The sequence below is a fragment of the Wolffia australiana genome, chromosome 4 (genome assembly GCF_029677425.1).
Source record: "Wolffia australiana isolate 7733 chromosome 4, ASM2967742v1".
Lineage (NCBI taxonomy): Eukaryota > Viridiplantae > Streptophyta > Magnoliopsida > Alismatales > Araceae > Wolffia > Wolffia australiana.
The window spans coordinates 6734131-6757017 of record NC_135838.1 but is presented as its reverse complement, the minus strand read 5'-3'; the positions used below and the strand labels follow the sequence as shown (position 1 = coordinate 6757017).

At 41.6% G+C, this 22887-nt stretch overlaps 2 protein-coding genes across 4 annotated transcripts; one reads left to right on the top strand and one right to left on the bottom strand.

Moving 5' to 3' along the window:
• Window positions 1–8674: 8674 nt before the first annotated feature.
• Window positions 8675–10329, top strand: LOC144701748 (thionin-like protein). The gene is made up of 2 exons (XM_078573497.1): window positions 8675–8913; window positions 9799–10329. The coding sequence occupies exon 2, from the start codon at window positions 9817–9819 to the stop codon at window positions 10198–10200; it is 384 nt and encodes a 127-aa protein (XP_078429623.1). The 5' UTR covers window positions 8675–8913; window positions 9799–9816; the 3' UTR covers window positions 10201–10329.
• Window positions 10330–18722: 8393 nt separating this feature from the next.
• Window positions 18723–22653, bottom strand: LOC144701747 (myb-like transcription factor family protein). Of its 3 annotated transcripts, none has more exons than XM_078573493.1 (16): window positions 22452–22653; window positions 22196–22288; window positions 22016–22081; window positions 21880–21939; window positions 21704–21760; window positions 21471–21600; window positions 21298–21365; window positions 21096–21188; window positions 20968–21015; window positions 20755–20919; window positions 20160–20270; window positions 19995–20090; window positions 19841–19909; window positions 19596–19653; window positions 19350–19384; window positions 18723–19128 (listed from the first exon to the last, which is right to left on the bottom strand). In XM_078573493.1, the coding sequence occupies exons 1-16, from the start codon at window positions 22566–22568 to the stop codon at window positions 19048–19050; spliced, it is 1347 nt and encodes a 448-aa protein (XP_078429619.1). In that variant the 5' UTR covers window positions 22569–22653; the 3' UTR covers window positions 18723–19047. The 3 variants fall into 3 exon arrangements, with proteins under 3 accessions (XP_078429619.1, XP_078429620.1, XP_078429622.1); XM_078573494.1 differs by having other exon boundaries at window positions 20755–20907; XM_078573496.1 differs by lacking the exon at window positions 21880–21939.
• Window positions 22654–22887: the final 234 nt, after the last annotated feature.

Genomic DNA, 22887 nt, shown 5'->3' with positions numbered 1-22887 from the left:
TGCGCCAGAAGTCATCTCTTAGTGTAGAAATAAATTATTTATATATAATGTACTTTGGACCCGAAAAATCGAATTAGGAAATTCGATTTATTCCAAAGGTCGGGTCCGACGGTTGACTTTCCAAAATCATTTCTTATTTCTAAAAATCTTACTTTTTCCGACTTTTGAAATTCCTATATTAAACCTAACTACTTTAATTAGCATTAATTACTATAATTAATTTTTTAATTAAGGAAAATTTCTATAAAACTTTGAAAAATCATAAAAAATTAATTACAGCTCCTTTTGAGCTCAAAGTTTTTTTGAAATTCTCAGAAAATTACAATCTACCCTCTACCCCTATAAATACCCCTTCAGAGCAAGGGTTGAGGTATCCCTTTTGAAAAACATCTCTCTTGTGCTACTCTTGAAGAAGAAAGTGCTACTTCTTGTGAAGTTTCTCCCCTGCAATCAGTGTGGCTGTGCTTCTCCATTGATAAGGGAAGTTTTTAATTTTCATCATTCATTTATTTACTGAATAGGGTGATAGTTTCCTCCACAATCATTGAGTTAGTGGTGATTTTTATGAGATTTTGTGAAGGATAGTGAAGGGATTGATATTATTTTTGAAAGTGATTAAGAGGAATTGATTTGTTGATCTTGAAAGTACTTATGAAACAGGTTTTCAGAATTTATCTTAATATTACATTTGAATCTTAGTTTGTTTGATCATTCATACATCATTGAGAGCGGTGATTGACCTTTGATCAATCACGGGGAGCGGTATATCTTTTCTTCCACTAATCTGAACAGGTGACGAAGATCAAGAAGGCAAGGAGGTGACGTTGGTGGCACCAAGGACGTGACGGTGACGAGGGAAGTAGACGTACGAGGAAGAGTTCGTGACGGTCTACCCGAAGGCGGTTCGGGGTTGAAGCTCGTGCACCAAAGAACGTGACGTGCCATCGGAAGACTCCTTTGTAGAAGTAACTCTGTAAGTTGGGTTAGGGTACCTTACAAGGGAGGATCCTTAGTAAGATTATCCTGAGTCCTAATTTGGACTCGAAGGGGGGCCTTGGATTGACTCGATCACTAAGCGGATCGAGGAACCAAGTAAATCTGAGTGTTCGAGAGAAAGAAGGTGAGTGTCAAATCAAGGAATCTTAAAAGCTAACTAGGTAAACAAAAAGAAGATAAGCTAATTCACCCCCCCCCCTCTTAGCTTCCAACAAAACTCATGACCATCGTCTGAGACTCTAGCATGCGACAACATGGGTATCAGATCGGTAGGTTTGCAAGGCGGATGACCATGAACAATTTCAAAAGGGCTCATGCCAATGGTACGGTTGATTTATGCGTTATAGGCAAACTCGGCATGTGGAATGATAGCATCCCAAGATTTGAGGTTGGCCCCAACCAAAGATCGTAATAGATTGCCGAGGCTTCTATTAATGACTTCAATCTGCCCGTCAGTTTGGGGGTGAAAAGCTATGGAAAATTTAAGTTTTGTTCACAAGAGGTGCTGATGCCGGACGTCGTCACGACGTCGTCCGGTCGTCACCGAGGGTACGGCCTCGGTGTCGTATCGATAACTAATCACGTCGAATGACGTCGTCCGATGGATGCGGAAGAACAGGGGTAGATGACGATATGAATGGTTGAAGTCCTAATATCGTACGTGCGTGCGCCGACGAGCAGTGAATTGTCGTTCCAGAGAAATGACGGGTCGCCTGAGTGAAGCCTGACGGGCCTCCTGAACCTCGCCCGAGAGGGCCGTGGGCGAGTACGTCACCGAACGGGAAACTCCCGCTGAGGTGCTCACACACGATGGGTGTTCCCGACTCATGCCGGACGGGTAAAGACTCTCGTGAAATATCGTTGTTGTCTCAACCTGTCTCACGCTCACCTATCTAACCCGAGAGCGCAGAAGTGGCGAACCGAAAGTGCACTGAAGAAAGTAAAGGACGTAAGGGGAGCGGGTGAGAGGGGTACCGTCGTCGCGCTGGCGATCGATATCCGGGGTCGGAGGTCCGTAAGGTGAAGCGGGGGTCCGGAACGACGAGCAGATGCTAGCGAGGGTGCGGTTGCAGGAGCAATCGTCGCCGGCAGCCGCTCAAGCGTTGACGGAGGAGTCCGATCGATGCACGCAAGACGTTGGAGCCGTGGTCGAGTCGGGAAACCGCGCGTTCAGAACGTCTACCGAACGGAGGGGATCGCCGCAAGTGGAATGTGGAGGAGGTAACGGGCGGTGGTGTTTCGTCGGAAGATGATCGAGATGAAGTTGAGTAAGGGGGGGGGGTTGCAACGGAGTAGCGGTGGAGAGTGAGGGTACAACGGTGTGGGCGCGGGTTCGCTTGTGGGTGATGGGGCACGAGAGTCAATGGGGTTAGGCCATGTGGAGAGCGTGTCTGGGAATGCAGGAGGGATGTGATTCGCGGGGCAAGATGCCGGGAGAATCGTGAAGAAGGATGGTGGGGTGTGAGAAGAAACGAGGGGCGGCTGTCGGGCGGGCGAAGAAAAACTGCACGGCGGCAGGAGAAGGTGAAACGGCAGGGGCGGAGAGTGCAGCGCCGGCGTGAGAAAGAATGGAGGGAACGAGGGGCAGACGGGGGTAGGAAATGCGGAAGGTGCGGATGCGGAGGCAGTGGCTAGGGGAAATAACGTGACGGAGATGGACGGTGGAACGGGGGACCACGGATCTGCCGCGGCAGCGCGGAAGAAGAAAATGAAAGACGCGGGAGGGGGGAAGGGAAAGGTAGCAGGGCGACGGTGCTCGGTGACGGGACAGAGGGAGGAGGGGATGGCGTGGAGATGGCGGGAAGGGTTCGGAGGCGTCGCTGGCGGCGGCGGATTGGCCGGGGACGGCGCCGGCGGCGTTAAATTTGCGGCGGCAGTTGGGCAGTGAACGGCGACGGTCGGCGGCGGTGGGGACGGTCGGGCGGCGGCTCTTCTCTCTTTCTTTCCTTCTTCTCCTTCTTCCTTTCCTTCCTCTTCTTCCTCTTCCTCCTTCTTCCTTCTTCCTTTTCTTCTTCTTCTTCTTCTTTTTCTTCTTTCCTTCTTCCTCTTTCTCACGATCGTGACTCTTCGACTCCCACGTTAGAAAAATAACTTCCAAATCAAAGAGTGGTCTTGGTCGCCCACCTCTCCCCCTTATATAGTGGGTGAAGGTGGGCCCCCCTTTTAACAACAAAATAAGAAAATAAGAAAGAAAGATAATGGGAAGATAATGGGCTTGTCAGGCCCATGTGAGGGGAAGATGTCCTCATATGGGCTCTTCCCCTCACTACACGACGACAAGAACAATACGAAGATAGGAGATAGAGAACGAAAACAAAGCAACGGAAAGATAGACGGAATGCTCCGATGGTGAGACGATGCATGCGTCACGCCGTGTATCTGAATTCGGGGTCGCGGGCTGCTGCGGCGGCTCGTCGTGTTGGCTGGACACGTGGAGGTGGCGGGCTCGATGACGATGGTGGTTCCTCGCGATCTGGCTCGATGACGTACGGCGGCTCCTCGCGTGCTGCCTCGATGACGTCCGGTGATGTTGCGCCATCAGGTGCCAAAGGGTCTTCCAAAAGTAGCTAGTGTATCTGACATCTCTATCCGATACTATGCTCTTGGGAAGCCCATATAGACGGACAACTTCATTAAAATAAAGTTGAGCGACATGAGAAGTATCAGAAGTTTTAAAACAGGGGATGAAATGTGCCATTTTAGAAAAATGATCTACAAAAACCATGATGGAATCATGACGCTTGAGAGTTCTCGGAAGTCCTAGAACAAAGTCGATGCTCACGTCATCCCAAGGTTTATGAGGGACTGGAAGAGGGGTATAAAGGCCAGTGTTTTGCTTGACCTGTTTAGCTAGAGCACATACACGATCTTGGGACACAATATTGGCTACGTCTCATTTCAGGGATGGCCAAAAGAATCTATGCTCTACGGTGGCGATCGTCTTGTCTCGCCCAAAATGACCACTTAGGCCTCCGGTGTGTGTCTCCCAAATGAGGAAGTCTCTGAGGGAAGTCTGTGGGATGCATAGCCGACAGTCAAAGAATAGGAATCCCCCTTCTAGAATATAATCCTGGGTTTTTGGGTTAGGGCATTTTCCTAAGGATTGGATGATAGGCGCAAAATCCGGGCAATCGGTATATAGGTCGTTTATCTGATCAAAGCCAATAACCTCAACTTTCATGACATTCAGTAGGTGGACTCGCCTACTCAAAGCATCTACGACCCTATTCTCGAGACCCCTCTTATGCTTTAGGACAAAAGTGTATGACTGAATGTACTCATTCCATCTAACATGCCTAAGATTTAACTTTTGTTGTGAGTGGAGATACTTCAATGCCTCATGGTCGGAGTAGAGAACAAATTCCTTAGATAGTAGATAATGACGCTAGTGACGTAAGGATTGAACGATGACATAGAATTCCTTTTCATAGGTGGAGTATTTGAGTTTGGCATCGTTCAACTTTTCACTAAAGAATCCGATGGGATGATTTTCCTAACTCAATACTTCGCCAATTCCTAATCCCCACGCATCACAGGTGATCTCAAATACTTTATCAAAATCGGGTAAACGCAGGATTGGGGCTTGTGTCATCTTAAGCTTTATATCATCAAAGGATTTCTGCGCTAATCCAGTCCACTCAAAGTGATTCCCCTTTAGACACTCGGTCATGGGTGCCATAATAGTACTAAAGTTGGAAATGAAGCGTCTACAGAAGGTCGCTAAACCATGGAAGCTACGAACATCATCGACATTTTTAGGAGTCGGCCATTGGGTTATGGCGTCTATTCTGGCCGGATCGACGGATACACCTTGTGCTGATAAGATAAAACCTAGGAATGAGATTTGATCAACAAGAAACGAGCATTTTTTTTTGGATGGGCATATAATTGCTCGGCCTTTAGGACCTCACACACTAGGCGTAGGTGATGGACCTGGTTGTTTTTGGATTTGCTGTAGATGAGTATATCATCAAAATAAACCATGACAAAGTTTCCTATGAAGGGTCTAAGAATGTGGTTCATTAATCACTAGAAGGTACTAGGTGTATTCGATAAGCCAAAGGGCATAACTTTCCATTCATATAATCCATCCTTCATCTTATATGTGGTTTTCCACTCATCTCCAAGACGGATTCAGACTTGATGATATCCACTCTTTAGATCAATTTTCGAGAAAATTCTTGAACCAGTCATCATATCAAACATATCATCAATGCGAGGAATGGGAAACCTATACTTGATGGTGATCTTATTTATAGCTCAACTATCAATACACATGCGCCAACTCCCATCCTTTTTGGGAGCCAACAATGCAGGTACGCCACATGGGCTAAGACTTTCTTGAATGAATCCCTTGTCCAAGAGGTCCTGGACTTGACAAAGTTCCTTGTACTGCGTGGGATCCATACGATAATGGGGAAGATTCAGTAGGGATGATCCATGGATGAAGTCGATGGCATGCTAAATCTCACGCATGGTTGGGAGGTCATTGGTAAATCCTCAGGAAAGACACTCTCAAATTCAGCAAGTAATTGGGAAATCTCTAGTGGTGGGGGTGATGACATCTCAGCGGAATGGTCCGGAATCATGGCGAGGCAGATGGTCATCTCACTATCTATCTCCTTTTGAAATTGGCGACCACTAAGAATGCATAGACCTAATGACGTATATTTTGGTGAAGGCTTCTTCGGGTTATGAGTGTAAGGATGCCACGTAATTTTTTTACCCTGATAGATAAACGAACAAGTGTTACTCCTACCAAAAATGTGTACATCATTATCATATAGCCAAGGTCGGCCAAGGATAATTTCATACTTAGCAAACAAGAAATGTCATAAACTCACCTACATTCGAAGAACAATTATTTTAGCAAAAATATTTCTTCCAATATGCAACACTGTGTATTCTTTTGACATGTCAGTCATGAAAAAAAATTATTAAAAAATAATAAAGAATAAACTTTTTTTTATTAAGACTATTTTCTGAGAAAATGTGAATTTCAAATTAATGCATTTGTTTTGTAATATTATCATTTCTTCTTTACTGAAAAGCTTATTCTTATATTATATTCATTGTTTAGAAGAACTCGACAGGTTTAAATACTTATTCTAATAATACTAATTAATGTAGAAATAAAATTAAAAATTATATAGAATATTAACGAATTTTATTGATTATTGATGCCGGACGTCGTCAGGACGTCGTCCAGTCGTCACCGAGCGAGTGAACTCGATGCCGATAAGAAGACAGGTATCGGACTAGGGTGATGATCATAGTCTGACAGTAAACCCTACGGTAGGGATCTACGAGGAAATGCGGTGATGAATCTACGTATGGTACGTGCGAACGCTGACAAGCAATGAGCTCCGACTCCCGGGAAGTCGACGGAGTCGCCTGGTGGTGGGTGGTAGGCCTCTTGAACCTTGTCCAAGGGGGTCGAGGACGCTACGGCGCCAAACAGGATATTCCCCTGTCGGGTTTTGCTCACACGGGATGGGCAAGCCCGACCCGTACCAAACAGGTAAGACACAAGATACATGAGTTTTTACTCATCCTGTCCCGCTCACCTACGTCTAACCCGAGCGCGGTGGAGGCAATTTGAATATGCACTGAAAGAGATAAAAGACAGGGCAGAATGGACGTACCTCGTCGGGGTCCGCTAACCGCCGTCCTGACTCTATGCGTCCGTCCTAGCGCTGCAATGTGGAGTCGGTGACGAGAGCTCGACGAGGGGCAGGAGTGGCGTTCGAAGGCACAGCGGTGGCGACGCCGTTGGTCACGAACGCAGGCGACGACCGAACAGACAGGCGCGACGGCGACGACTGCAGGGGACCAGTGGTCTCACGGCAGGCCCGGGTGCGCAGCAAGCCGGATGGTGGGATAGGTGCGATGTGCGCCGAGTTCCACGTACAGACTTGCAGAGCAGGGTGCCGAGTTCGGCGTCGATATCACCTGCAGGTGGCGGCCGGGTCGACAAGTCAGGTGTCCTGCAACCCACGGTGGGGGGGGGAGAGCGAGGTAAATGCCTGCAGGTGCGAGAACGCGGGGCAGGTGAGGAGCGGCGGCGTGAGGGGCGCGGGCGTCGGCAGCTGACGATGAATGCAAATCGCGAGGCGGGGACGTGCTTGCAGGGGGGACGTTGTCGAGGCTCTAGAGGGCGGCGACGGAGGCTGTCTGCTGCGGCCCCGCACGCGAAGGAGAGGTGTCAGAGTCACGCGCGCGGGCGTTGCGACTACGAGGCGCGCAAGAGGTTGTGACCACGAGGCGGCGTGTGCGCGAGCGAGGCGAGTTGGCACTCGACCGGGCGGCACGAAGGCACGCGAGCGGCGCACAAACGAGCGGCATGGCGGCGAGCGGTCTGGCAGGTACCGCGACAGCCGGCGGTTTCACGACGATCGTGCGCAGCTGAGCAGCAGAGGCGCGAGCGGGTGGTGCAATGGGCGCCGGCAGGTGCGACGGTCGCGCGCGGTCGAGCGGCGAAAGCGCGCGAGCTAGTGGTGCAACGACGGCCGGCAGCACGCGAGCGATTGAAAATCCTCCTCTTCTCCTCCTTCTCTTCCTTCTCTTCCTCCTTCTTCCTCTTCTCTTCTTCCTTGACCGTGAGCGGTGAACTTCCTCATTCAACAATTCTCTTTGAGAAAAAACAACTTTCAAAATAAACGAGAGGTCAATTTCTTAGGGCGCCATCCTGTCCTTTTTATAGGGGGAATTGGATGGGCCTAAACATAACAGGCCTAAGCCCACAAAAGGAAATAAAAGAAAAGGGAAGAAAGAAAACCAAAGGGAAGAAAAGATGAAGGATGAGGAAAGAAAAGGAGATGGAAGGGAATTGTCTTTCCCTTGAATGGTTGTGGAGGGTAATTCCTTATAGATTGGATTCCCCTCACTACAACGAGTAAAACGAGAATAAAAAACGGGAAATGAGAGATAAAAACGGAAAGGAAAGAAACACAGAAAAGATAACGAGCCCGTTACCCGGAATACTTGAATCTGGGCGTACGTACCGTCACCTTGGCTTGACGGACGGGCTGAACGCGAACCGGCGGCGATGTCGATGATGATGGTGACGTCTCCGAAGACGTTTCTAGGGGCTCGGGCTGCGCAGCGCCATCAATTATCTTTTGAATTTATTGGTTAATTTTATATTATATTTTGCAGTAGAAATGAATTTTAAAATTAATTAAGAATTTTCCAGAATACTAATGAATTTTATCGATAAAATTAGTTTAAATTCTAGAAAATTCTTAATTCATTTTAAAAATCATTTCTAACGTGAAAAATAATATAAAATTAACCGATAAATTCAAAATATAACGGTTAATTTTATATCATTTTTCACACTATAAATGATTTTTAAAATTAATTAAGAATTTTCTAGAATTTTAAAATTTTTTATCAATTATCTTTTGAATTTAACGGTTAATTTTATATTATTTTTCTCATTAAGAATGATTTTGAAAATTAATTTTTAAAAAATAAGCAACAAAACTTCGAAATGTGCGAATTTATGCGATGTACAGTGCGGATTTCCGCACGAAACCGCACCGCACATTCCGTGGTGCGTCTGGTGCGTGCGAAAATTCGCACAAGCTATGCGATTTTTCGCGCTGCACCGCACGCGCTACTCTATAGTTCACTATCCTATTTTTAGTAGTTTTTGGGCTTGTTTCATCTTATTTGAAGAAAGCTTTTCTACTTGTCTGAAAAATAAAAACAAGAAGAAAAAAAAACCCTCATCCCCGCGGAGGCGGGGTTGGGCAGACGTCAATCTTCCCGCAAATTGGTAGATTTCGTGAGAGTGTTCTTGGATACTTTCTCCTCTCGGTGGGAAGCAGTTCTTATTTGTGCTGTTGATCATGGGGACTGCGTAGATCTTCATACGTTGATCCTGCAGTTCTTGGACGCCTGGATTTGAGAGTAAAGCTCCTATCTTTCCGCATAATTGGGCGTCCCTTTCTGGTTTTTTGTTCTTAATGTTGGTTTTAAATGCCACTTTATTTTGGGTTTTTTCCATCCTGCATTGTCTGGATAGTTTGCGTGAAACTTGGATGGAAGTTACTCCATGGTGCTTTTATTGGCCAGAACAGTCGGAGATTTTTCATGTTATTCCTCTTTTGCCCAATAATATGCCCCTTAAATGGTTCGTGCTTTTGGGAAAGCTTCTTATCAAATTATATTTCCGTCTGTTGATTTGATGAGAGAATAGTTATGATTATGGGGCATGCGAGCTAGATCGAGATAGAGAGATAGAGAGAGCTTTTTTCTCTCAGTCTCTTCCGATTAATTTTCTCTAATTCGAGTGTTTGAGGACTGTTCGCCGAAGATTAGTAGTTTGTGTTATATTTCCCCTCCGAATGTATCAGAATTCGTTTCTAATGAGCTGTATCTCACCGATTTTAGTTAGCTAGCCCATCGATTCTTACACCATAACTTGTTCTATTGCGGCTCAATGCCATAAACAGCCTCTTCCTGCCGGAAAAAAATTCCCTGCATAAAGACCGATCTCGAGATTAAGAATTTATTGCTTCATTAGATCATTTTTTATCATCCGGGGTGATTGATGTATCATGTTACGAAACAAACTCCAGATCAACGAAGAAAGACTAACGCTTAAGATTTAACTATTCTTATCAGCAAGTGATTTTGGGAGAGTTATTTCAACTTTTGTTCCTTACATATGAAGAGTTAAACTAAATCAAGTTATTCGGATTAATCAACTCTTGCAACTTTAAAAAAGTATGTATACGGGCGTTTAATTTTAGTTTCATTTCACCATTTTCTACCATTTTTCAATCTAAACAGAATAACTGTCCCATAAAGATGGTGGAAATATGGTGGTCACTGCTTGGCGCGGCGATCCCCGCTGTTGTTGCCGGGCAGGCAATAAGAATGAAGAGGCGACGAGCCGAGGAACAGCGCCTGAAGAATGTCCGAGGAAGGGAAAAGTCATCTGATGAGATATTTGTCTGTGAGAGAGTTTGTACTTCTAAGAGGATGCTGAAGAAAGTGGGGGCTTTCTCCAAAGACCCAATTCCAGACACCTGCGTCACCGTGTGCGGAGTCTCTGAGCTCGACGCTTGTGCCGATGCCTGTGCGAGGACTGTCTGCGCCAACCAGCACCAGGTCCCTAATTGGAATGACATCTGCCTCCGCCGCTGCCAGAGTGAGTGCCTCAAGCTTTCTTCTTCTACAAATGTCCTTTAGTTTTTTAAGAAAAACCTATTTTTCCTGGTCATTTCTGTTTTTAGCTGCCAAGTAGAGCTGAACCGGTGTTTTTGACTTTATTTCTCTGATGGTCAGAATGAGAGAAAAATGAATGGATTTTCATATTGAGTTCACTGTCTTTCACCTGTAGTTGATGAGTTGACATTGGATGTATTCTTTGGCGTAGGAAAGAATTTTCACCTTTGGTATAGGAATTTGAGAAAAAAGGGCTCTCTATTTGAGCCTTTTTTTTCAAACAGCACAGAAAATATCATTAGCCGAGCTTGGCTTGATAGCCACATCCAGGGCACCTAGTTCACTTATTTTGGAATCTGGATTCTGAAGGTTTTTTTTCCCCACCAGGGAAAATGGTTAATAAAAGTCTATTTCTAACATTGAGTTAGAGTTTGTCTGACACAAGATGCTTGGTCGTCATCATGGCTAAAAATGATAATTACATGTCTACATCATGGATAAAAGGCCAGTGCAACTCAACTAGGACAGACTTGTACTTAGATGCTTCTAAATTTTGTGAAGATTGATCTTATCCATGCTGACTGGATTTTTTCAGAACCGATATTCACTTTATTTTGAGTTGTTTGCTAAGAGCATACAGAGAAGCCCACTTTTCAGCTATTCCTCATGTTCGAATGGTGATCATGTTGGAAAGAGTTATATGTGATACAATACCCGTCATATCTAGTGCAGTTTCGTCATTTTACGTGCTAGGGGTATTTTTGTCATTTTCACTCTGTAGGTATTCCTCCTTGGAAAAAAGGACTGAAAATAAGTAAATGTTAGTTGTTGTTTCTCATATCTCCTGCTTGAGGGATGTTCTTCCCACTGCCTACTTCCCTCCCCCTCTGTGTTCCTGGCTACAATCACTACCTTCTCGGATCAGAATCAGGGGTTCTTATCAATTGTTGTTTTGTTGACTCACAACATCCTGATTTGTGTGTTGTACTGAATTTTAAGATAGTCAAACATGCAATTCACCTAATGCATCTCAAGAATTCCAAGGCCTATGATACGATCCTCTACCCCCAAAGGGTATCTTAGGAATTTAGCCTGTTAGGGGCATTTTCATCATTTGATGTTTAGGGTAGATTGCTTCTTTTTCTTATAAGTATGTGTAGCCCTCCCTTGAGGAGGGCAGTCAAGACTGAAGGTAAGATTGGCCTCTTGGCTCACTATCTTAATCCTCTTCGTCTCGGTCCCGTCCCCTTGACCGTCCAGCGATCCCCTATCCCGTGATCGTCTCACCGGATCTTCAGCCGGCTCCCCTCCAATCCGATCCCTACCCTTGCCGTTCAGTTCTCTTCTCGCCTCCGACGATCCCCATCCCCACGATCGTCAACCCTTCACCGCGTCATCAGGCGGCTCGCCCCTGGTCGATCCCTGCCCCATCTGTCGACCCCTCCTATCATTCCCGTTTTGACTCTCCTACCACGGAAACTTTTACCTCGCCTCGTCCTCCAGCCACCTCCCGATACGAACCTAGATCAAGGTCCGTATCAGCCTAGTGCTGAGAATTTTATTTCAATTGAGATCATGGATTTTTCATGCATTGCTGGGTTAGCACTAAAATAAAAAATAATAATATCTTTATTTCAGTAATAATGTGTTTTCGTAAAATACGATATTATTTTTGGTCTTCAGTGCTAAGTACTGAGAATCAAGGTCCGTATCAGCCTAGTGCTGAGAATTTTATTTCAATTGAGATCATGGATTTTTCATGCATTGCTGGGTTAGCACTAAAATAAAAAATAATAATATCTTTACTTCAGTAATAATGTGTTGTCGTAAAATACGATATTATTTTTGGTCTTCAGTGCTAAGTACTGCAATGTAAAGAGGAATTTGATAACAAGTAAATGTTGACAGTTCTGGTTTTGTGAAGTTAAGAAGTGTTGATTTTTAGTTCGACAGTTGTGGGCAACTGTCTCATGGATTCTGGTGTATCAAATTTAAATTAAAAAGGGAAATAACTCCCATAATCTGCAAAATGAGATGTGTAACTCAAAATCAACTCAGTAGTTGATTAAAAACTGTGTAGTGAAGTTATAAACTTATGGGATCTCCCTTTTTCCATGGACTTCTGTTGGGAATATGGTTAAAAATAAATCTTAATACTCATTATTGTAGCTTCCAAAAGTCCATATGAGATGAATTTGCTAGATTATGTCACTAATATCAGTTTATTTGGCATTCGATTGACACTTGAAATTGTGTTTTTCTTTATGGAATCTACTCATATATATTTATATATTTATACATGTTTGAGTAGTAACTTTTGGATATCAGAAACTCAATTTTTCCTGATTCATCACATTCATACATAACTTATTACAAAAATGAACTAAAATACACAAAGAAATCTCAGCAATTTGAGTTAACTTATGATAATAAAACGAGTTTTGTCAAAATAAAAATTCAAACAAATCTTGGCATAAACTTAAATTTTTTCTACAAATACTTTGAATTAATATTGTTAATAAAGGTATAAATATAAGTATCAATACATGTAAGTATACCTTTTAGTAAGAATATAAAAATAAGGACATAATTCAATCAAAATACAAATATATATTACAAATACAAATATATATTGAATTCAAATACAAATGTAACTAAGAATATAAAAACAAGCATATATTTCAATCTAAATATAAAATATAATTTTGTTTTTCTAATGAATTCATGACTAAAAGGTATCCTACCTACTAAATTTGATTCTTCACAACACCATTATTTTATGTTGTTTCATCTCTTCTTTTATAGAGAGCTGTGGTTAGTTGTTGATCACATTAAGGACGCCTTCGGCGTCTAGGGGTCATCGACTGACCATAGAACATATTCAATAAGTGGAACACATTATCTGTTAGTTTTCTAGTGAACCCATGACAAAAAGGTATCCTACCTATTAAATTTGATTCTTCACAACACCATTATTTTATGTTGTTTCAACTCTCCTTTATAGAGAGATGTGGTTGGTTGTTGATCACATTAAGTACGCCTTCGGCGTCCAAGGGTCACAGACCGACCGTAGAACCTATTCAATAAGTGGAACACATTATCTGTTCGTTCTCTGATTGGTCAGAAAGACCATAGAACCTATTCATTATCACTTTTTTTTAAAACCAGCATTCTTAAAACCAACTAGTCTGGCAGAAAAAGATGGAGCGTTCTTTGTTCATGATTCTCCTATGGCTAGATTCTCCGTAACCACATGAATCCTTAATGGGACTCCGAATCAGCACCTTTTGATATTTGAGAAGAGTTTCTCTTTGGTGAGCACAATACAATGAAAGTTGTAAGTTGTGTTGGAGGGGGGGGGGAGGTATTGTCCATTGTTGGCCTTTATAGTAGAATCAGTTGGGGAGGCCCAATAGGCGTTGGTTTACCCTATGGCGGATGTCAGCGGTTCGAGTTCGCTTATCTCTAGCTCGTGAACTTAGCCAAAACTATGATATCACACAATTTTGATGGTTAAACCTCGATTTGATTTATCAGATACATGAGAACAAACTTATATATTTTACCAAAGTGAAACTGGTCTTTAATGTAACTGAGACCATACAAAATTTTGCCATCTGTTTAGGTTTTTGTCAAAAATTGATACCAGTACATAAAATTTCATGCCCCTTTTATATAATAATATATCTCTTTCCCTCTCTCTCTCTGTCCCTGTCCCTCTCTCTCCCTGTCCTGCTCCCTTTATCCTCCCACTCTCTCTTTCGATCTCTCCCTCTCTATTTCTCTCACACATACACACACACATTGTGCGAATCACTCCCCCCTCAATTGTGATCCCTGTGCCCCGGTGCCGTTTCCCCACTAACATTGCTGTGCTATCGCCATCAGCAGTATCCACCATCACATATTTTACTATGTCACATACATCTGATTTATCTTTCATTTTTATTCTGAGTAATAATATTATTCCAATGTTTCTTATTGTATATTGCTTCGTCATAGATATGTAGTTATGGATATCTTATCTTCTAATATTTGATGTATCCATGTCAGAAAATTACATTATTTTTTAAGATTATAATGCTTTAAACAATGTACAGAGAATTATAAGATTATAATGCATGAATCAAATTAAAAATATAGTTACAATATCCCCAAAGGTATTCCTCTTTCACTATGCATTATCAAATAGCTTTGATCAATATGTTAGAATTCTGAATGATGGAAGTTCATGTTATGGACTTTCTTCCAAATTATGTCCAGCACTTAATAGTGGAAAATAGAACTACATCAATGTTCCTACCAAAGCTATTTATTACTAACGCAACTTGCAGCATTACTAGTGCAGTTTATAATTTTCACCATGCATTTAAGTACCTTACTCCCATGAATGATCCATTCAAAAATTATTTGGAATTTTCTTCATGGTCATTGGCTGAAAATATTCGATCCACTTGGATCTAGACTATTGTTGGAGGGGTAGGAGTGTGTGATAGAGTGGGGTATTGGGGTAAGGGAGTGGATTGGAAGAAATTACATGATTGATATTATGTGGAAATCAAGTCAATCACACCACCATGCTTTATTTAAGTTCATTGAAATAAATATTTATTCAGTATTATTTCTGAGTGCTGTTTATAATGAAGTCCATGAATACGTGCAATGACCTAGTGAATTATGATGAGATCATAATACAATGATTACTAGTCTTTAAACATATATTCTAAATATTCATATTCGATGGATAGTCAAGATGGACATCAAATTATCTGGATATAATAACACTATATGATATCACTCATACGATGTGTGGCTGAACATGTGGCCATTAGTGTGGAGATTATATGGACATACAATGGGCGCTCTTTGGAAAAAGAGTTCAATAAATTGATCCATCTGAATCTGTGAAAGGTATTACCCCTAAACGTCAATCATGTTGGTTCATGTCACAGTTGTATAAGTGATATGTTGACCTAAGACAACAAGGACATCTCGAGGATGGATGACTATGGTTTCACTACATCTTACGAGTATCTAACCATGGGATTCAAACAAGTCTTAGCTCGAATATAGTAAGAAGTTCAAGTATATGATTGAATGGTTAATACATGATTGTCTGACCTCAGTATATGAGGAGATTAACTCAAGACAGCGCAAATAAATCCATGGTAAGGGTAGTGAGGATATTAGAAATGGCATTCGCCATTGATTCCCATTATGCATTAGTACTGAATGAATGACGGATTAGGGTTTAACTATTATCCATACCCTATGTCTTTTAGGAGTCTCACGTGGGTGAATAATTATATATATACAATAAGAAATGACGATAAAGGTTCCATGAGAGAGTTCAAATGCTACTTAGTACTTTATAGAGCAAAAGGTGTAGCTTGGCAGTCCATTGTTGGGTTTGGTGCCTTGGTTTGTCCATACAAAACACGACTCCATGGATGTGGAAGTGATTTAATTGATTCATAATTGATTTTTGAAATCAAACATCTAATGTACCTTGTGGGGAACTTGTTCCACCCTTGACTTTGCTGCTTTGAGATCATTATGAAGCCGTTCACGTGTCCGACCCCTAGAAGTATCCACACGATCACTTGGCGCTTGGATCTCCACCTTGTCTTCTTCTATTCTTCTTGAAAATCTTAAAGATCTTCTCACCATAAAGACACTATCCTTGGTTGAGTGGAGAAAGGGGGGGCTCTCAAATCTGGCTGGCCTGGGTGCTTGAAATGAATGCCCCTTCCTTGTTTATATTTTACTTAAGTTTTTCTAAAAAATCCTACAAAGTAAAATATATCCACCAATGCTCTTATGTGTGACCCTCTAGGCCCAAGTATCATTCTAGTTAATATCTTTGGTGGCCCATAACAATTATTGGCCAACATTATTAATTAACTATATCAACACACACACACACACACATATATGTTAACTAAGGATCGATTTAAGCCAATTGATAGGTTAAGTTTCCAGCTCGTGGGGTGCCACGCTACACCTCATGCTCTAGAAGATACTGAGTAGTGTTTGAACTCTCTCATAGAACCTTGACCGTCATCGTTATCGTATATGTATAATCCATCATCCGCGCGAGACTCTCGAATGACTTAAGGTATGATTTATCATCAAACCCTAATCCGTCATTCAATTAGCACTGATGCGCAACGTGGATCATTGGAGAACTCCTTCTCCAATATCCTCACTTCCCTGGCCAGGGATTTTCTGCATCGTCTTCCTTGAGTCAATCTCCACTTATACTGAGGGCGGATGATCCTGTCTTGACCACTTAATCATCTCCATAAGCTTCTGACTACATCCGATCTATAACTTATTTGAATCCCATGATTAGAGGCTCGTAAGTCATAGTCAAAACGTAGTCGTCCACTCACAAGATGTCCTTAGTTTCTCAGGTCATTGGATCTCTTATACAACCGTGACTTGAATCAACCTAATTGACATTTAGGTATAATACCATTTAGGAATTCATATGGATCAATTCAGTGAACTTTTTCTCTAAAGAGCATCCACTATCTGTCCTTAGTGTCGCCAAACTAATAACCACAGGATCAACTATATATATCGTACAAGTAGGATTAGTTAGTGCTATTCTATCTGGATAATTTGATGTCCATCTCGACTATCCATCTAATATGAATATTTAGAATACATGTTTAAAGACTAGTAATCATTGTATTATGATCTCATCATAATTCACTAGGTCATTGCACGTATTCATGGACTTTATTATAAACATCACACTGGAATAATATTGAACATAATATTTTATTCAATGAACTTAAATAAACATAGTGGTGTGAGTGGCTTGATGGCCACATAACATCCATCATCCATGTGATAGAAGCTTAACCTTTCAATTGGGTTTAATCGATCTTTTAGTTAATTAATCAAGATGTTGATAAGGTTGGAAATTAATTTTTATTGGGTCATTTAAGTTATTTACTAGAATGCTACATGGCCGTTGAGGATCACACACATAAGATTATATGGGCATTGGTGGATATACTCTAACTTAAGGGATTTTTAAAAAAACTTGTAAGTGAAGTATAAATGGGGGAGGGTCCCCAATTTTAGGTACCCAGGCTTGCCCCATTCTTCCTTATCATTTTCTCCTTCAACCAAGAAGAGTGTCTTCATGGTGAGAAGATCTTCAAGAGCTTCATGAAGAGATGGAGAAGAGGAACTAGAGATCCAAGACCACATGAACAGCTTCAGAACAATCTCTAAGAAAGTAAGTTAACAGTAGAAAAAATTCCCCACGAGGCACACTATATGTGCTATGTTTTAGAGATCTATTTTTAATTTATCTGAGCTTTTGTTGCATAGAAAATAGCTTTTGTTGTCATGTAGCCTTCAATCAAAGCATTAGGACTCGACAATATGAGTGTTTGTATGACGCCTCGTGGAGAGGGATGAGTGTGTATATTGAGGTAAGGGGGATGGATGGGGGTGCCGGGTAGGTTGTGTGTAGTTCGGTGAGGGTGGAGTGGTGTGTTGGGGTAAAGGGTTTTAAATTGAGAAAGATACACTAATATTTCACGACTAGAATCTAATGAAATGGAAAAATGTGTTCAAATATATAAGGAAGAGTCTCTAAGCCTACATGACAAATTTGTCGTATAAAAATATTTTTGGAAGGTGTTTTGAGCTCAAGCGTTCCTTGAGAACAATTTCATGAAGGATATTAGGGTGCATTAAATGGATTGATATGGATCTACGTGGCATCATATTAAATGTGGAAAATCTTTTGAGTTTATTTGTATCGTAGAACTACATTAAGGAGATATGGGCATGTATAAAGGAAAAAGGTCAAATATAATGGTTTTAATTTCTTATTTTTATTAGTCTAGAAATTCATCGCACGAGTAAAAGTAGGTTCCATGAACTTGTACAAATGTTCCCTATCATGGAGGATAAAATATTTAGGTTGAAGAAATTTATATAATTTGCATGAATAATATACCCTAAACTCTTTACTACATGACAAGCCCCTCTTATGCACAGAATCAACCTTCTTCACCAAATTGAAGACACGCCCAAGCAAAAAATATGCTTAAGATTTTTAGTTAAAAAAGAGAGATTGATGGTGTAGTATAATTACCTCTATAGTATATCAAGATTATCCTCTGTGATTGAGAATGAAGAGACAGTTTTTATACATATTTCCCTTGATTTTCCCTAGGTGTATTTTGAAGGAGTTTCTCTTAGTGGTTCTTTAACCGAAGCTTACCAGGGCTTTTTAGAATCACATGCCTTCTCACAAGGCCCCAAAGGTCATGTATTATATTTTGTTTTTATATGAGTTATATAAAATATATGATATATACCCTCCCACTCCTCTTTCTTCACTGCAAAATTCTCTCTTTTTCCCACCCCAATCTCCAAACTTCTAAAATATAACGAATAGGGAGAGAGAGAGAGAGAGAGAGAGAGAGAGAGAGAGAGAGAGAGAGAGAGAGAGAGAGAGAGAGAGAGAGAGAGAGAGAGAGAGAGAGAGAGAGAGAGAGATAGATAGATAGATCTAAAGAACAACCTAACCATTTCTGTCTCTTCATTGAGAGAAATTTTAAGCTACAACAATTCTTGCCTGCACAAGTGGATGGGAGAGTGAAGAAGATATCTAAACCACGGGTTACCTTTTCTTCCTTTTTCACTTGAAGAAATTAGAAGCTACTACAATGCCTGCACAAGTGAGACAGAGAAAGTGATATGGAGATTGATCACCTTCAATTACAGAATGAGGTTACATTTGGTGAAGCTCCAGGGGTATCCCACACTTCAAAATGGATCGATACCGTTCGAACACTAGACTTCGAAGCCGGAGGCTGTGGCTTTGAATCTACATCGTCATCCGTCTGAGGATTTTAGCTTCCTTGGTCTCTTTGATAGAGGCGGCGACGACGGCACATCTGCAGGTCTTCCCCCCACCTTCCAAATCATTAACAAGCTCATCAGACAAATGGAAAATTAGACAATACAGGTCGAAATAAATACACATATGTAGTGATAGAGTGGAGCCAAAGAAAAGGACCTACGTCTACCGATACAGAAACAGTAAGAGGAAGTAAGAGGGGGAGATAGAGATAGAAAGGGAGAGGACGGGAGCTGTTTAGAAAGAGACGGGCATAGAGAATAAACAGGGAGCTTACCTTCTTTCGGTTATCACGCTTCCCTTGTCTCTCGCCTGAAATGCATGGATAATGGAAAGAGAAATTAATAAACAGGCCAGCAAAGCTGCATCAAAGATCAAAACGGATCTCTCCGAGGAGCCTCTTCAATTACAAGGTACGCATAGCCACACAGTAAACCGCCCAACTAAGAAGAGATCTCAACATAATCTAGCAAAGGGTGGGCTTAAAAAAATGAATAATAGAAGCTTAGGGCCATCGACATACCTCCAAAACCAGTAGACTCGGGAATGAAAGCCTTGTCCACGTCTGCTCGCTGAGAGCGCTGTTTATGAGTCAGGGAGAAAATACGGATTAAGGAACAAATGAGAGATTATATGGTCTTATATAGATCTGGGTGAGAAAGAGAGAATGGGTCAGTATATAAATACTGTTCTTTACCAGGAGAGTAAAAATCACAATGAGGGCCATCAAACTGAGTGCTGAAATACGAAGCCATGATTCAAATTTACCTGAGGAGTGTTTGGAACCTCTGCAAGGCTGTCTCGATTAGCCGAAGCTTCAGATTCCTTGTGCTGTAACTGTTACCGGAAGAAGACAAATTACAAAGAATTTTGGATTTGATGGAAAAAGAAACAAATAGCAAAATTATTAGATCAAGGAGACCTGTTTCTGCAGACTCAGCAGGGTCAGAATCTCTTTCCTCAGCTCAAGATGCTGAGAACATACTGACTTTGTCGGCACCTTTGGCTTTATGTTTACCTGAAAAGACGGCTGAGTTAAAACTCTTTGCAAAAATATTAAAATTTAATAAAAATAACGAGCACATACCCCAAGATCTTGCAACATCTGATCAACCCTTTTAATGGTCCTCAGCCCAGCTGATGAGTTAGTGGACTGCACCATCTGGTCGAGGACATTTGTTCTCAAGAAAACACCAAGCTGAAACCAAAATCCCGAAGAAAAAAAAGGGTCAGAGTGGGAGATTATTACCTATGATTACTCAAATAAACTGAACATTTAGTTTCTGTGGTTATCCAGTACTCAAGATGAACTTTGAAAAACATTATAAGTAAAAGCCAAGACTTGAAGGTTCTCTGGTTCTGAATGTTTCAAAGGTTCAACATTTGGTAACGAAGTTCATGAATCAGTGTTTGCCGGGAATGATGAAACTCATCATCATCTTCCATTGAATAGTCATAGTCATCACTCTGCTACAAGTATGATGGGCAAATTTTTTTCAGCGTCATCATTATCCTGCTGCGAACAAATGACGCATTGGGATGATGAGTCATCATCATCATCTATACCCACTTACGAATGGCAATGGCAATGGAATGATAATTTAGTCATCATCGTCATCCCGTGGAAACAAAAGATGGGAACAAAAGTCAAGCATCATCATCCCACCGTCTTTGTGACATACCAATCGAAGAGATGCCGGAATAGACGAGCCATCCATGGCAGCGCCAGCAGATGGCAGTGAACTGGGAGGTGCACCAGAATCAACCATGGCGTTGACATTGCCAATTCCTTCGGAGTCAGCAACAGGTCCAATGGGCTCAGCAGCCTCACCCACCTTCAGTGGAAACTAGCGTAAAGAAAATGATTTATTGAAAAAAAAACTTCCGTTGCAGACCTTATTCTTCACCCACGTCTCTGCCATCTTTTTTGCTTCGACAGTGATCTGAATTAGATGATTTGGATAATTAAGAACGGGAAATTATTTAAATATTATAAAAAAGAAGCTAGTGTGCCGCCAAAAACCAGAGAAATTCTTTGATCCTGCTGCTTTGTTTGAGAGAGCAATGCTCCCAATGCCCTCTTCCGTTCAATTTCGGTCGCTGTGTTGTACGGTTCCTAGAAATACAGAAAATAACACCGTCTTATGGGACTTTTCTACAAAAGGTTGAGTGTTTAAGACGTTTAAGGGCTTAACATAAAATTATTCCAAAAGTGAAGATCAAACCTTGACAAGTGGGTGGTTTGCCACATCTACAGCAGACTGTGCCCTGGAGATAATGAGAGCCCTGGAGACTACATGGAGAAAGTATTTATATTCAAGTTGTGTTTTCTAATAACGTAATTGTCAAATTTAGTTTTATGAAAATAATGAAACTGAACGAAAGATGAAGGTTGTACCCGAGTAATAACGACTCTTTAGTTCTTCAACGCTGCGGGAACGTGGAAAACGATCAGCTATAACTATAAACCGGAGATCGAAACGTTCACAAAGGTCAAATAGCTGATCTGTTTCTTCCTTGGTCCACGTCTGAAACATATTCAAAATTAGAAAAAATAAAAAATATGAGTAAATTACAACAAAAGACATGAAACAATACGGTCTAATACGTCAACAAAGAAAATATACCTACAGGATCATTCAAGAACTTCTCATATTCCTCGTCAGTGTACTTGAGTATGTCCACAGACTGACAACAAAGCACAAATAAAATCAATGATCTACCAGTCATTAATCGAGAAAATTTTAATTTTGTTTTGGAAGAAACGAGAAACATTAAATAAGATGTCACAGGGCTCAGATAGTAACCTTATTGAATTTTGCAAATGAATAATCGCCACTCGGAGTGACCTCATTTACAATACGAACCTAAGAAGTTCCATAGAGGAATCAAGAATACAGTAAGTGAAGATCTTCGAGCGATAAAAGCTAGTTGAACACATACCCAATGATAGAGCTGAAGATTATCTGATCGTGCGGAGGAGGAGAAAGGTAACCATTGCCATGTAATCTGCACATTCATACGGATCACAAAAATTCAGAAAAATGTGTTAAGAGGAAGAATAAAGCAACGCCAACTGATATACTTCGGAAAAAATAGAATTCAACCCTAAAAAATGATCACCTTCTCATCGGATGGCTGCTGCTTTTTTTTCAAGAGAGACAAATCTATACCAGGCATGAGCGGTGGGGGCATCCCTCCAGTAAGCGCATAAACCTAGATCCCCATCGAAACTTATTACTTGATTAAGAGAACAACACAACCAAATTGAAAATGGAAATCTTCCAGGAAACGAGAAACCCAGAAAGAATGACGCAGAGAATGGTGATTAGAGATATGGGTAGGGATTAAAAACGAAGTCTGCGGACGGGAATTGCACCTCTCTGGAGACGCCATCGGGTTTTCTTTGAGATTCCTTCGGCGGACGGGGCCGCTTCTCTAGAGGCCCTCCGGGCATTGGATTCTTAGGAAGGCCGAGGATGTCCTTGGCGTCCATGGCGACTAGGCGAGAGAGAAGAGCAGCACCCTCTTCTGATCAGAACCTGAGTCTGTAATAGGAAGACGAAGGGAAAATACTCAGCTGAAGGATTCAAGAACCAGTTTTTAAGCTTATATTGGGCCTTACAAACCGGCCCAAAACGTTTTTATATCAAGTTCTTAGTAGGGAAGGACATGGTCTGGTCTCCGTCCAGTTTTACCGAAAACCTAAACCTACATCTGAAGTTTGGTCTGGTCTCTGTCTCGGTCCTGTTTTCAGTTGATCAATTTGACTAGTTAATGAGAAAGTCCATGTTAAATTGACTTGGCCGTCTCAC

Bases quoted from the DNA above. Each gene is read 5' to 3' on its own strand.
- LOC144701748 (XM_078573497.1), top strand. From the start codon at position 9,817: ATGGTGGAAATATGGTGGTCACTGCTTGGCGCGGCGATCCCCGCTGTT.
- LOC144701747 (XM_078573493.1), bottom strand. From the start codon at position 22,568: ATGGACGCCAAGGACATCCTCGGCCTTCCTAAGAATCCAATGCCCGGA. The intron at 21,366-21,470 runs GTACAACCTTCA...TTCTCCATGTAG, and splicing joins AAAGAGTCGTTATTACTCGG to TCTCCAGGGCTCTCATTATC. The intron at 19,654-19,840 runs GTAAATTTGAAT...ACTCATAAACAG, and splicing joins AGGTTCCAAACACTCCTCAG to CGCTCTCAGCGAGCAGACGT.